Source organism: Cetorhinus maximus, chromosome 27 (assembly GCF_964194155.1).
Source record: "Cetorhinus maximus chromosome 27, sCetMax3.hap1.1, whole genome shotgun sequence".
In the NCBI taxonomy this organism is placed as follows: Eukaryota; Metazoa; Chordata; class Chondrichthyes; order Lamniformes; family Cetorhinidae; genus Cetorhinus; species Cetorhinus maximus.
The window spans coordinates 7,498,656-7,513,453 of NC_135905.1; the positions used below are offsets into that span (position 1 = coordinate 7,498,656).

Here is a 14,798-nt window from a genome sequence, read left to right on the forward strand (position 1 = left end):
GGTCCATGATGACTTTGGCCTAACACGCTGGTTAGCTCAAGAAGATCGAGAATAGAAGAGACGGCCAGCTGAGGTGATCAGCATAACTTTGCTTCATCCATCCACTTGTCTGAATTGGGGCTGATACGAGTTGCAGGTCTATTCTGTCTATTCAGTTTATTTATTGTATTTATCAGTTGCATATAACCAACTGCTTTAACCCACTTGTGATCTCAACACAGTGACCACTCCCCCCCATCATCCCACCAACCCGCCCCCCCCCACCCCTTTCCAAACAAGCACCGCCACTTTCTTTTGGGCGATCTGTGACTCCCAGCCCAAATCTTACACCCGACTTTGCAACAATGATGACACTTCTAAGGTACATAATTGGCTGTAAAGTGCTTTGCAACATCCTGGGGGTTCTGAAGGGTCTTGTACAAATGCAAATTTCTTTGTAAGCCTTCTTGTTCTCATAGCCAAGAATGGTGACTACCCTCAGAGTGTAAGCCATGTGAATATCTGTTTCACTGAGAGTTCTCACAATGCCCATACTTGAAGACGATTATTTGAAGTTTGGGAAGGCTATATAAAGGCTTCAGGATGCACAAGGCAATCCTCTTCAGCTGCAGCTCACAGCAATCATACACCAATCACAAACAGAAGCAGAATGTGGCTGAATAAAGCTTAGCCTGCAACCAGTGCTATTACTCAATGTTTGAATCCTTCCAATCAGGTTTACACCCCTATAGCTGTATCAAACTAGCTCTCATCAAATGACTTCCTTGACTGTGCCCATGGTAACCTATCCATCCTCTTCCTTCTCAACCTGTCTGCTTGCTGCCTGACCTCTCCACTGTGGTCCAGCTGGTTGGGACTGCATTCGCCTGGTTCTATTCTTATCTATCCACAGGGAACCTGACATTACATTTTCAAATGATGTTTGTGAGGGGCAGCACATAGATGAGAAATAGGAGGGGGCTGAGGATAGATCCTTGGGGCAAGCAGAGGTAACGGTATAAGAGTGGGGAGAAAAACCAGTGTAAGTGGTTCCCTGGCTACAACATTGGCTCCAACCCACTCCCTGGCAATGTCTGAGGCTGAACCAAACTGTTCACAACCTTGATTTCATATCAGACTCAGAAATGAACTTCCGACTTCATATCTGTGCAATCACTGCCCATTTCCACCTCTGTAATATCACCTGACTCAGACCCTGCCTCAGCTCATCAGCTGCTGAAACCCTCGACCATGCCTTTGTTACCTCTAGACTTGACTATAATGCACTACTGGTTGTACTTTAATCTTACATCCTCCGTAAGCTTAAGCTTATCTGCTGTCCGATTCCTAACTTATACTAAGACCCATTCACCCATCATCCCGGCGCTTGCTAAACCACATTGACGGTGGAGCAATGTGTCGATTTTAAAATTCTCATCCTCGTTTTCAAATCCCTGCGAAGCTTTGTCACTCCTAGCCTCTGTAACCTCCTCTAACCCCGCAAATATTCAAGGTACATATACCATCTAATTCTGGCCCCCTGTGCACCCCCAATGTCAATCCCTCCATCACTGGCAGCCTTGCCTTCAGCTGCTGAGTACCCAAGCTCTGAAATTTCCTCCCAAAAACTTTTGCCTCTCTCCCCCTCTTACCTCCATAAAGCTAGCTCTCTGACCAAGCAATCAAATCTAATATCTGCACAATTTCAAATCTTGCTTGATAGCGCTCTTGTAAAGCACCTTGGGAACTTTTACTATTTTAAAGGTGTTAAATAAATGCAAGTTGTTGCTGAAGTAGTGCTTCAGATGTCTTAACCAATCAGGGGGGTCTTACAGCATAAGCGCCTTGCTCCTTTCCCTGGGTTCCAAGTATTATGCTCAGCTACTCCGTCTTCTTTCAATGAGGTGTACAAAGGGGGAGCAATGGTTGGAATGGTAAAGCCTTGAAGGAGAGTGAAATTGAGAATAAGTATTTGTTTTTGAACCAGAAATGCAGCAAGGAAGGTTAATCATCAGCCATTAATTCAAGTTGCAAAGTAATTCTTTTAGCTGAATAGGAAAACGTGCTCGTTATTAACTCTGAAGAAGGGTCATCTGGACTCGAAATGTTGACTCTGTTTCTCTCTCCACAGATGTTGTCAGACCTGCTGAGTTTTTCCAGCATTTTCTGTTTTTGTTTCAGGTTTCCAGCATCTGCAGTATTTTGCTTTTATCATTATTAAGTAGCCTAATGCCCCTGCCAACCAGGCCAGGATCCAAGGGGACCTGGGCCCTTCTGTGGAAACCCACTTTTGTGCTTTGGACAGAAGAGAAAGTACCTGGACGGAACTGAAACAGTAACAGATACATCAATAATCAGGTAAGTGATAGAAGTATTAATAAGCAGAACATGGTAAAACAAGAGGGAAAAACACAGACAATTGAGTAGGGAAAGAAAGACTTGTATTTATATAGCTCCTTTCGCAACCTGAGGACATCCCATAGCACTTTACAGCCAATGAAATACTTTTGAAGTGTAGCCACTACAAGTGCTCGCACAAAATAATTCAATAATGCCCCAGATCACATGTTTTTGTAACATTAATTGAGGGATCAATATTGGTCAGGACACCAGGCTCCCCTGACCTCCTTCACAATCATGCCATGGGGACCTTTGCAACAACTGGAGAGGGCAGATTGGGCCTCAGTTTAATGGGAGGGGTAAGAACTAGTCACATCGACACAAATTGAGTAAGTGTGGTGGATCTGGCACTTTAAAGAGCCAGGCATCGCCAACAGTGAAGCTCTCTCTCAGTACTGCACTGTCGATTCAGCCTAGATTATATCTGTATCTTGTATCTGGAATAGCATTTGAACTCACAACCTTCCAATTCTGAACCTAGAGTGAACACTGAGTCATGGCTGATATATACACACCCCAGGTAAATACATACACAAGTAAACACATGGAAACAAGTAAACCGAGTGGTTGGTAGATTCATCATTAGTGGGAGTGTGTTTAGACAGCTCCCTAAACAGATAGAAACAGACATATAGAGTAAAGGACAGATAGAGACCAAGAAAATAAAGCATTAGATGCATAGCAAAATAAGCTGTTTCTGTAATTAAGTCATATTCTGACAAGCTCAGTATAATTTGCTATTATAGATTTTAATGCTCATTTGTACAAGATGTTCAGTGCCATTAAATACATTTGGTGATGTGCAGAAACTGAGAAGAATCATAGATTCACAGATTGATACAGTACAGGAGGCCATTCGGTCCATCATGCCTGTTCCTGCTCTTTCGTAGAGCTATCCAATTAATTCCACTTCCTTGCTCTTTCCTCATGTTCCTGTAAAGTTTTTGCCTTCAAATATCTATCAACTTCTCTTTTGATCGTTACTATTGAGCCTGTTCCACCATCCCTTCAGCCAGTGCATTCCAAATCACAACTCTTTGTGTAAAAAAAATGTTTCCTCATGTAACCTCTGGTTCTTTTGCCAATCACCTTAAACCTGATATCCCTTGGTTACCGACCGGTCTGCCACTGGAAACACTTTCTCCTTACTTACGCTATCAAAAGCATTCATAACTTTGAACATCTCTAACAAATCTCCTCTCAACCTTCTCTGCGCTGAGGAGAATATCCCCAGCTTCTCTAGTCTCTCCAAATAACTGAAGTCCCTCGGTCCTGGTACCATTCGAGTACACCTTCTCTTCACCCCTTCTTTAAGTGTGGTGCCCAGAATTGAACACAATATTCCTGTTGAAACCTAACCAGTGTTTTAGAAAGGTTTAGCATGACTTCCATGCTTTTGTATTCTTCTATTAATAAAGCCAAGGATTCCGTGTGCTCTTTAACCTTCAAAGACTGGCATAAAGAAAAAGAACAGCTGTGAGGGAGATGATAATGCTTAGAAGAAGCATCAAATGAAGCCATATGGATTGAACTGGGGAACGACAAAGGGACAATCACATTGTTGAGAATTGTAGACATCCAAACAGAGGGAGATAGAAGAGAAAATATGTAGGCAAATTGTTGAAAGGGCAGTGATATTTTTTACTGAATGTGTGAATTGCTGGCTAGGCCAGCATTTATTGCCCACCCCTAATTGCCCTCATTCAGAGGGCATTTTTAAAAGCCAGCCACATTGCTGTGGGTCTAGAGTCACATGTAGGCCAGCAGATTTCCTTCCCTAAAGGACATTAGTGAACCAGATGGGTTTTTACAACAGTTGACAATGGTTTCATGATCATCATCAGATTTTATTGAATTCAAATTGCACCACCTGCTGTATGGGATTCAAACCCACATCCCCAGAGCATTACTCTGGGTCTCTGGAATGCTAAACTACTGACAATGCCGCTATGCCACTGCCTCCCCCTTGCAATAATTGTAGGGGATTTCAACTACCCTAATATTAACTGGGATAAAATTAGCGTAAAAGGTGTATGAGGTTTCAGAATTCTTAAAATGCATTTGGAAGAATTTATTTTAGTCAGTATGTAGCAAGCAAGAGAAGGGGCAGTTCTGGATTTTGTTTTTGGAAATCAATCTGGGCAGGTGGCAGGGGTATTAATGGGAGAGCAGTTTGGTACTAGTGATCATAATGCAGTTATATTTAGTGTTGTTATGGAAGAGGATAAAGATATACCAAGAATAAAAGTTTTAAATTGGGAAGAGGTCAGTTTTACTGAGCTGAGATGTGATTTGGTAAAAGTGGACTGGAACCAGCTACTTGAAGGTAAATGAGTGCCAGAGCAGTGGGAGGCATTCAAGGAGGAGCTAAGAACGGTTCAGTACAAATATGTTCCCACCAAGAAAAAGAGTGGGACTCATGGATGTCAAAGGGCATACAGAGTAGGATAAGGCAAAAAATAAGACATCTGTCAGATGCCAAGAGCTCAATATCTCAGAGAGCCTAGAGTAGCATAGAAAGTGCAAGAGTGAAATTGATGAGACTGGGAAAGTAAAGAGAGGGCATGAAAAAATATTGGCAAATAAAATCAAGGAAAACCCAAAGACGTTTTATCAATACAAAAAAAGCAAGCGAATAACTAAGGAAAGAATAGGGCTGATTAGAGATCGAAAAGGTAACTTGTGTGTGGAGCCGCAAGATGTGGGCATGGTTCTTAATGAATAAATTTCATGTGTTTTCACGAAAAAGGGGGACGAAGCAGACTTTGCAGTTAAGGAGGAGGAATGTGAAATATTGGATGGGATAAATGTAGGGAATATTAAGCTGTTTAGTATCCTGGATAAATTGCCAGATCCAGATTAAATGTATTCTGGGCTGCTAAGGAAGGAAAGGAAGAAAAAGCAGAGGCTCTGTCCCTCATGTTCCAAACCTCGCTGGCTACAAGCAAGGTATAGGAGGGCTGGAGGACTGCGAGGATTGCACTGTTGTTTAAAAATGGAGAAAGGGCTAGAGAATTATAGGCCAGTCAGTTTAACCTTAGTGGTGGGAAAATTATCAGAACAAAATTGAGGAACAGTATTAATCATCATTTAGAAATATATGGATTAATCAAGGACAACCAGTACAGATTTAGGTCGTGTCCGATTAACATAATTGAATTTTTTGAGAAGGTAACAAGGAGGGTCAATGAGGGTAATGTGTTTGATGTAATCTACATGGATTTTACCAAGAGGCTTGCCAAGGTCAAAACATTAAAAGCTGATGGGATCCAAGGGTAAGCGGCAAGGATGATCCAAAATTGGCTCAATGGCATGAAGCAAAGGTTAATGGTTGACAGGTGTTTTTGTAACTGGAAGGCTGTTTCCGTTGGGGTTCCACACGTCTCAATGCTGGGTCGTTTTGCTGTTTGTGATTTCTATTAATGATTTAGAATTACATGTAGGGGGCATGATTAAGAAGTTTGCAGATGATACGAAATATTACCATGTGATCGAAAGTGAGGAAGAAAGCTATAGACTGCAGAGAAATATCAATGGACAGGGCAGTTGGAAAGACAAGTGGCAAATGGAATTCAATCCAAAGAAATGTGAGGTCATGTATTTGGGAAGGACAAACAAGACAAGGGAATACACAATAAACGGAGGATTCTAAGAAGTGTAGAGGAACAGAGGGACCTCGGAGCGCATGTCCTCAGATCCCTGAAGGCAGCAGGCCAGGTAGATAAGGTGGTTAAGAAGGCTTATGGGATACTTTATTGACCAAGTGTCTGAGAGGACAGTCGAGGCAGAAACCCTCAATGCATTTGAAAAAGACTTGGATTTGCACTTGAGGCACCATGACCCATAGGGCTACAAAGCAAGAGCTGGAAAATGCCATTAGCTCTTTTCCATATGGCACAGACACAATGGCATTCTTCTGTGCCATAAACCTTTCCATGTTTCTTCTATGCATATATACACCTCCAGATCTCTCTGTTCCTGGATCCCTTTAGAATTGTAAAATTTAATTTCTATTGCCTCTTTTCATGCTTTCTACCAAAATGTGTCACTTTGCACTTCTCTACATTAAATTCTATCTATGTGTCTGAATACGTTCTTCTGAAACCTGTTACTATCCTCTTCATTGTCTACCTACCACACTTATGAGTTTCATATTATCTGCAAACTTTGAAAGTATTTGGACAGGCAAGGTTCCCTCCAAGGGCAAAGGCTCCCCTGACAGTACGAGGGAGGGTGAAGAGAGGGCAGAACAGCATTCATGAAGCTTGGGGAGATCGAGAGAGGACAGCTCAGTGCATTGCTGAAAAAAAGAGACATGCTGTCAAAACTTTTCACCTTGCAGTCAACAGGATGCAAGAATACCAAATTTCATGGGGGAACAAAACCCCACTGGTGCATTCGCCATGGAAATATCTCAACCAATCAGAGCCAACTTGCCAACCAATCAATTTTTTCATGCAGTGTATAATCTTGTTCCCTTTGGAATTTGATATTCTTGCGAATCTGTCCTGATGTGTGGGAAAAAAATGTTGACTCTTTTCTTCAGCAATACTCAATGTTCTTCTTATTCTTTCATGGGATGTGGCCATCACTGACATGGCCAGCGTTTGTTGCTATTGAAGATTGGTGAAGGTTTTCAGCAGCGGCAACAACAAGATGTCTGGTCACAGTAAAACCGGAGGCAAAGGGTGCACCAAGGCCAAGACTCGCTCCTCCAGAGCCGGCCTCCAGTTCCCTGTCAGCTGCATCCACCGGCTGCTGCGCAAGGGTCACTCTGCCGAGCGTGTCAGGGTCGGAGCCCCCGTCTACTTGACCGCCATCCTCCAGTCCCTGACGGCCAAGACTCTCGAGCTGGCCGGCAACGTGGCCTGAGACAAGAAGAGCCGCATCATCCTCCGCCACCTGCAGCTCGCCATCCACAATAACAAGGAGCTCAACAAACTACTGGGAGGGGTCACCATAGCCCAGGGTGGGGTCCTGCCCAACATCCAGGCTGTGCTGCTGCCCAAGAAAGCTGGGCACCCCAGCAAGGTTTGAAGGGGCGAGACCAGAAAAAGATCCCTAATTGCCCTTGAACTGAGTGGCTTGTTGGGCATGTGCGGAGGGCAGTCAAGAACCAACCACACTGGTGTGGGTCTGGGGTCACATGTAGGCCAGACCGGGTAAGGATGGCAGATTTCCTTCCCTAAAGGATATTAGTGAGCCAGATGGGTTTTTACAACAATCAATGATACTTTTGTGGTCACCATTACTGAAGCCAGCTTTATATTCCAGATTTATCAATTGAATTCAGCTGCCCTGGTGATATTTAAACTCATAGCCCCAGAACATTAGCTTGAGCCTCTAGATTACTAGACCAGCGACATTACCACTGTGACACTTTCTCTCTGAACTACCAAGCAACAGTTCATTGTGGGGTTTATTTGATAAAATAAACCTGAGAAAGGAAAGCAACAGAGTAAAACATGTCCAAATCATTAATATATATCAAAAAGAGCAATGGTCCAACACTAAGCCCCTAGAGGACACCCTCTTCTCCTGCCTTCCAGTCTGAAAAACAACCATTCACCACCACTCTGCTTTCTGTCCCTTAACCACTACCCCTTTGATCCCATGGGCTTCAATTCTGCTGACAACTCTTATTATGTGGTCCTGTGTCGAAGACTTTGAAACAGGCCATATGCACAATATTCAGAGGCATGGGGTGAAATCCGCCTGAGGGCTGAGGGAGAGGCAGTGTCTCTAGGCGGGCAGGACCCACCCAGAATGTGTGTAGACCATTGTGTTCATCATCACCCTCCCTGGTGAATCCTGTGCCGTTTGCCTACTGATCGGACACTCTCAACACCTGACAGTTCACACTGCAGCTTAACAACTCACATACTCATATATATATATATATATATATATAAAAACAAAAAAACTACTGCGGATGCTGGAAATCCAAAACAAAAACAGAATTACCTGGAAAAACTCATGCTGCCAGACCTGCTGAGTTTTTCCAGGTAATTCTGTTTTTGACTCACACACTCAACTTGTTCCAAAAGCGGGCTACACATACAATACAGGGAGCAGTTTCCTTTCTGTGTATTGACGTCCCCCCACAGGCTCCCAAACATTTTTCCTTGTGGCTCTTTAACGGGGTCCACTCCCCAGCCCCCCCATTCTTCACTTTGAGTCAATGTGACCGGCTCTTCCCCTCCCCCGCCAGAAAACTTTGTACTGGCCAGGACCCCTCCTCCCTCCGCGTGTTGCTTTCTCGGGCATTGTACAGCGTAAGGCAGGGCAGTGCTGCAGCATGAGTGCCCACAGCGTTCACTCCTCTGTCTGACTGGCTCCCTGTCGACAGGACGCCGATTGCACCGGGAGCGAGGGATCCATGGCTTTCCCGAATGAATCTGGAGTGATCGACCTGCCCCGATCCAACGCCACGGTAGGAATCCAGTCCTCGCCTCTCCTCATCTAGGTGGTGATGTGAAACTAAACGTCTCCTTTTTCTGTCCCTGCGTGTTTTTTTTTTAAATCTCCAGCTGTTAGGCATCCTATACAATGTGCATCTGTACAATTTCACAAGGCTGTGCTTGATTTCTCCCTTGTTATTGTTAATTTAGTTAATTCTAGTTTTAACTCTACAAGAGATACAATTTCACAAGATATTTATCTGTATAATGTTCACCTTCTGACAGTCATTACCACCTCTCCTTGTCTCTCCGCCTTGTGTCCTTTAACACTTGCTCCCACTGCTTTTCAATAGATTTATACATTTTCCCAGTGTTATTTACTTCTGTGGTTATCCCTGCGGCGCTTGGTTAAAATCTGAGTGTGGAGCCCTTTTCCTCTCCCATCTCTCTCTCTCTCTCTCTCACTCCGTCCAAGCAAACAGCAAATGTTAGAAACCGAAATTAAGAGCAGAAAATGCTGCGAACAGCATTTAATTAACCTCCTGTGTCTACAGATGGCCAGATAGTACTTGCAGCGTTCCCTGATGCATGAACCCACCCTTTTTATCGTCCCAGTTACCAACCTTCCTTCATACAGCTTTCCAAACTTTTTAATCCGACATTTCTCTTCATCCGCCTGTTACCTCTCAATGTTATAAACATCTGAATTTACTTGTTCAATTCCTGCGTTTTCTACTTTTCATTTTCGGTTCGTTTTTTTTTAATCCAGGTATCATTTCGCCTGTTTATCTACAAGTCTCTGTCTCTATCAATCTTCACTCTATGATTCTCTTCTCAATTTCTGTCCCCTCTTGACCTGTGTGTCTACCTCCTCACCTTAACAAGTTTAACGTGCCGCAACGCTCTCTTTTTGAACATTCCCTACCCCGGGGTGTCCCTGAACGCAGCCACAGGCAATGCAATCGACTAATCGGGTTTTACATTGCAATGCCATATCGATTTTTCTGCTACCGTCAGTCTTTCCAATATTTCGTTACAATTTACACAATTTCGTTTGCAATGTCCACAAATGGGCAGAACCCGAGAGGTGAACTGGCTCCCAGTTTGCTGAGTTCCAACACTGAAAAAAATCACACACACACACGTCAAAACATCTAACAGAGGGCGCAAAATAAAGTCTACAATTCGGAGAGTTCAGGCACTTTCTTACAGACGATAAAATATTGACCGCAATGAGGTGTCGAGTAAGAATCCACTCATCATTAAAGTTTGAAATCAGGAAGATATGACCAGATTTAAAGTTGGGGGCTTGCAAACTTAAAATAGATCTTACAAATAAGTTTTTTTTTAAAAAAATAACTTACAAAGTGATACATTTGTGGAATAATCGACCAGATAGGAACAGACGGGCAAAATATTCGGGGCATTTGAAACGATTGCTGAATGATATAAAAGAGTGGGCTTTGACTGATGAACATCGATGAAAGAGTTCGGTTATCAGAGCATTGGGCTCTGATCGGAGAATTAGGGTACTGGACAATAGAAGTGTTAGGGTGTAAGATTGGTGGACTTCCATGGAGGGCGGAGGTGCGGGTTACAGTATTAAAGAGATGGTCTTCGCTGGGAGAGTTACCGTATTAGACAGATGGTTGTCGATGGGAGAGTTACAGTATTAGAGAGATGATCTTCAATGGGAGAGTTACAGCATTAGATGGGTTTCAATGGGAGAGTTACAGTATTAGATGGTCTTGGATGGGAGATATTAGATATTAGATATTAGAGAGATGGGTTTCAATGGGAGAGTTACAGTATGAGCAAGATGGACTTCAAGGGAGAGTTACAGAATTAGAGAGATGGACTTCAATGGGAGAGTTACAGTATTAGAGAGATGATTTCCAATGGGGGAGTTACAGTATTAGAGAGATGGACTTCAATGGGAGAGTTACAGTATTAGAGAGATGATTTCCAATGGGGGAGTTACAGTATTAGAGAGATGGACTTTGAGGGGAGTGTTACTGTATTAGAGAGATGGACTTCAATGGGAGAGTTACAGTATTAGAGAGTTGGTCTTCAATGGGAGAGTTACAGCTTTAGATGGGTTTCAATGGGAGAGTTACAGCGTTAGATGGGGTTCAGTGGGAGAGTTACAGTATTAGATGGTCTTCGATGGGAGAGTTACAATATTAGATAGATGGGTTTCAATGGGAGAGTTACAGTATTACATGGGTTTCAATGGGAGAGTTACAGTATTAGAGAGATGGGTTTCAACGGGAGAGTTACAGTATTAGAAAGATGGTCTTCAATGGGAGAGTTACAACATTACATGGGTTTCAATGGGAGAGTTACAGTATTAGATGGGTTTCAGTGGGAGAGTTACAGTATTAGATGGTCTTCGATGGGAGAGTTACAGTATTAGAGAGATGGGTTTCAATGGGAGAGTTACAGTATTAGAGAGATGGACTTTGATGCGAGAGTTACTGTATTAGAGAGATAGTCTTTGATGGGAGAGTTACAGAATTAGAGAGATGGTCGTTGATGGGACTGTTATAGTATTAGAGGGATGGTCTTCAATGGGAGATTTACTGTATCAGAGAGATGGTCTCTGAATAGGAGAATTTCAATATTAAAGAGGTGATCTTCAATGGGAGAGTTGCAATATTAGAGAGATGGGATTCAATGGGAGAGTTACTGTATTAGAGAGATGGATTCAAGGGAGAGTTACTGTATTAGAGAGATGGACTTTGCATTTGTGGATGGTATTCGAATGTTGAGCAGTTTTTCCAGAGGGGAGTGAGACCCAACAGTGCTTTTTTGCCCTTTGCTCTTCCATGGGATGTGGGCATCACTGGCAAGACCAGCATTTGTTGCCCATCCCTAATCGCCCTTGAACTGAGTGGCGAGGCCACTTTAGTCAACCACACATTGCTGTGAGTCTGGAGTCATATGTAGGCCAGACCAGTTAAGGATGGCAGATTTCCTTCCCTAAAGGTGATTCTTGAACCAGTTGAGTTTTTTTTTAACAACAATCAATGATGATTACTATGACTGAGACCAAATTTATATTCTAGATTTATTAATTGAATCTAAATTCCACCAGCTACCATTATGGGATTTGAACCCATGTCCCAAGAGGATTAGCCTGGGCCTCTGGATTACTAGCCCAGTGACATTACCATTCTCTACCATCTCTCACAGTCTAGGTAGACTTGGCAATGAATGCTAAACCAGACGTGTGCCATGTATGCTCAAGTCTGCATCTCTTGCACTTGAGGGAGTAAAAATGGAAACTAAACTAGTGGGAGCAACCAATGTGGGAGAAAGTAAGGATTATACTGTGGACAAGGGTATCAAATGTGGAGGTGAGGGTGTGAATGAGTAGGCCAATAGCTGCAGACATGGCATGGCAAAGAAAGGGACGAAGGATCTGGGAAGAGTTTTTTTCAGGGGAAGAGTTTTTTTCAGGAGATGGTTGCAGAAGGAGATCAGGCTGGGGGGGGGGGGATAGGGGTTGTGAGTGGAGAGAGATACAAGAAAGTAATTAAAGATGGCCTTATCTGGTGATTGAGGCAATAGAGAGGTTAGATCAAGAAGAGACAGTCATTGATGTAGTCTGTGGTATTTAGTATTACTTACCTTTCAGTACTAGGATCAAAATAAGGATTAAAAAATCTAGAAACCTTAGAAGTAAAAAAAAAGTTTTAAAAAGCTATAAAATAAACAAAATTGGAGAGACGGTAGAGCAGTGGTAATGGCACTGGCCTAGTAATCTGGGGCCCAGGCTATGCTCTGGGGACACAGGTTCAAATCCCATTTGGAATTAAATTCAATTAATAAATCAAGAATATAAAGCTGGTCTCAGTAATGGTGACCATGACAACCATCATCGATTATCGTAAAAACCCATCTGGCTCTCTAATGTCCTTTAGGGAGGGAAATCTGCCGTCCTTACCTGGTCTGGCTTACGTGTGACTCCATACCCACAGTAATGTGGTTGACTCTTAACTGCCCTCTGAAATGAGCTAGCAAGTCACTCAGTTCAAGGGTAGTTAGGGATGAGCGACAAATGCTGGCCTTGTCAGCGATGACCACATCCCAAGAAAAATAAAGAAAAAAAACTTGAATTCAGAAGCCGTGCTGGCTCTTTGGTGCTAAATTTATTTCCACACAGAGGATAACTTTTTTTCATTTTTATCTTAAAAATAGAAACTGGTAAATAAAAATGATCAACTGAGAGTGAAGAACCTTCTTTACTGTTTTAGGTGATGTTTAGAAGGTGTCCCTGTTTGTCCAGGCCTCCTGCATTGAAACTTTGAGCCCTCTATATTTTTGGGATGTCTGCATGACTTCTTCTGTCTTTCTCCATTTACAGGAGGCATCGGTGATTAATGCCCATGACTATAATACCTTTCCTACCGTGAATGTTCCGGATCACGCCCACTACACCATAGGGGCAGTTATTCTAGCAGTTGGCATCACTGGCACAGTGGGCAACTTCCTGGTCATCTATGCATTTTGCAGGTACATGCGCACATTGCCCCAAAGTCCATGTTCCTCCGCCGTGCGCTCGCAAGTTCCCCAATGTGCTTTAGACACGGGCAAGGTTCTCCATTGCCTGGATGTACTCTGAAAGTAATGGAGGCGACGAGGGTTTGCCCACCAACTGGAGAGTCAATGAGAGTCCCGCATCGCCTATCTTAGGGAAGGCCTGCCAAATTAAGTGCCACTCAGGCACTTAACTGGGTGGCAGTGCGTCTTCCCTGGGATCAAGGACCCCTGTGGGCGGATGTCCCGCCCCGCCCAGAGCGCCAAGGACCGCCGGCCAATCAGAGGCCAGCAGCTCTGTTGAACAGCAGCCCCATAGGGGAGGTGGAGGCTGCTGCGGGTACGACACCCGCCTGACACCTAATTTCATCGCCGGGATTCCAGGCCACAGGTGAGCGATATGACAGAAGTGAGAACATGTGATGGGGGCCGCAGGGAAGGGGGGTGGTCAGCAGCAAGGGCAGAGGGGTGGCTTTCAGTAGCTCCCCCCCCCCATCACCACTTTCCTGATGCTGGGTCCCTCAGTTGGGTTTACTTGTTGAGCTCCCTGCATAGCGACTGCCCTGGCCGCCACTGGGTTTATACCAGAGGCAGCAGTATGGGGCCCTTAAGTGCACATTAATTTTCCAATGAAGGGCCTCAATTAGCGGCAGGGCAGGTAAGCCATCCATGGGCCTTCCCACCATGGACTTATTCAGTGTGGAGACAGGAAGGTGGCAGGATCCCCACACATCACCTCCCACCTGATTAAATGCCCAGGGCATTAAATTCCACCCAATATGTCCACTGGATTACGCAGATTAAAGGCTACCATGTCAATTGGGCTGAGTTTTATTACAAGAATTCTTCTGCAGTCGCTCAGTGAGTGAACGCACCATCTGATGTGATACTAAAGCTGTCCAGATTTCAAAAGGCTCAAACTCAATCCGTGGTCTGTGCCATATTGGCTGATCTGAGCCATGGAAGCAACGTGAGCATAGGGACATGAGACCGTGTCCACATGGCCTTATTTCAATAAGATCACGGCTGAGTTTCTGCCCTAACCCCCACTTCCTGCACTATCCCCAAAACTCTTCATTCCTTTAGTGCCCACGAATCTATCGATCTCTATCGTGAATATCTTCAATGCCTAAACATCCACATCTCCCTGGGGTAGTGAATTTTAAAGATTCAGAACTCTGAGTGATCACATTTCTCCTTATCTCCATCTTAAATGATCGACCTCTTACCCTGACTCCATCAAACCCTCTAAAGACTTTATGCATTTCAATGAGATCCCTGCTCATTCTTCCAAACTTGAGATAATATGGTCTATTCTAATCAATCTCTCCTCACAGAGCAGGCTTCTCATCCCAGGAATCTATCTAGTGATCCTTTGTTACACCCAGTACCCCCCAAACCCCTCTGAAGGAAGTATAAAGGCACTTCAGTGCACAGTACAACAGGCGTGGTCTCACCAAACCCTATATAATTGCA

General features: G+C 43.8%; 1 protein-coding gene across 2 annotated transcripts in view; it reads left to right on the forward strand.

Moving 5' to 3' along the window:
- The first annotated feature begins 8,687 nt into the window (after positions 1-8,687).
- The window catches only part of opn4a (opsin 4a (melanopsin)), a 70,504-nt gene continuing 64,393 nt past the window's right edge, over positions 8,688-14,798 (forward strand). For both annotated transcript variants that reach the window (XM_078530615.1, XM_078530616.1), the window contains exons 1-2: positions 8,688-8,812; positions 13,150-13,298. In XM_078530615.1, coding sequence (XP_078386741.1) covers positions 8,759-8,812; positions 13,150-13,298 — 203 coding nt within the window. In that variant the 5' untranslated portion in view covers positions 8,688-8,758. The remainder of the gene's footprint in view (positions 8,813-13,149; positions 13,299-14,798) is intronic.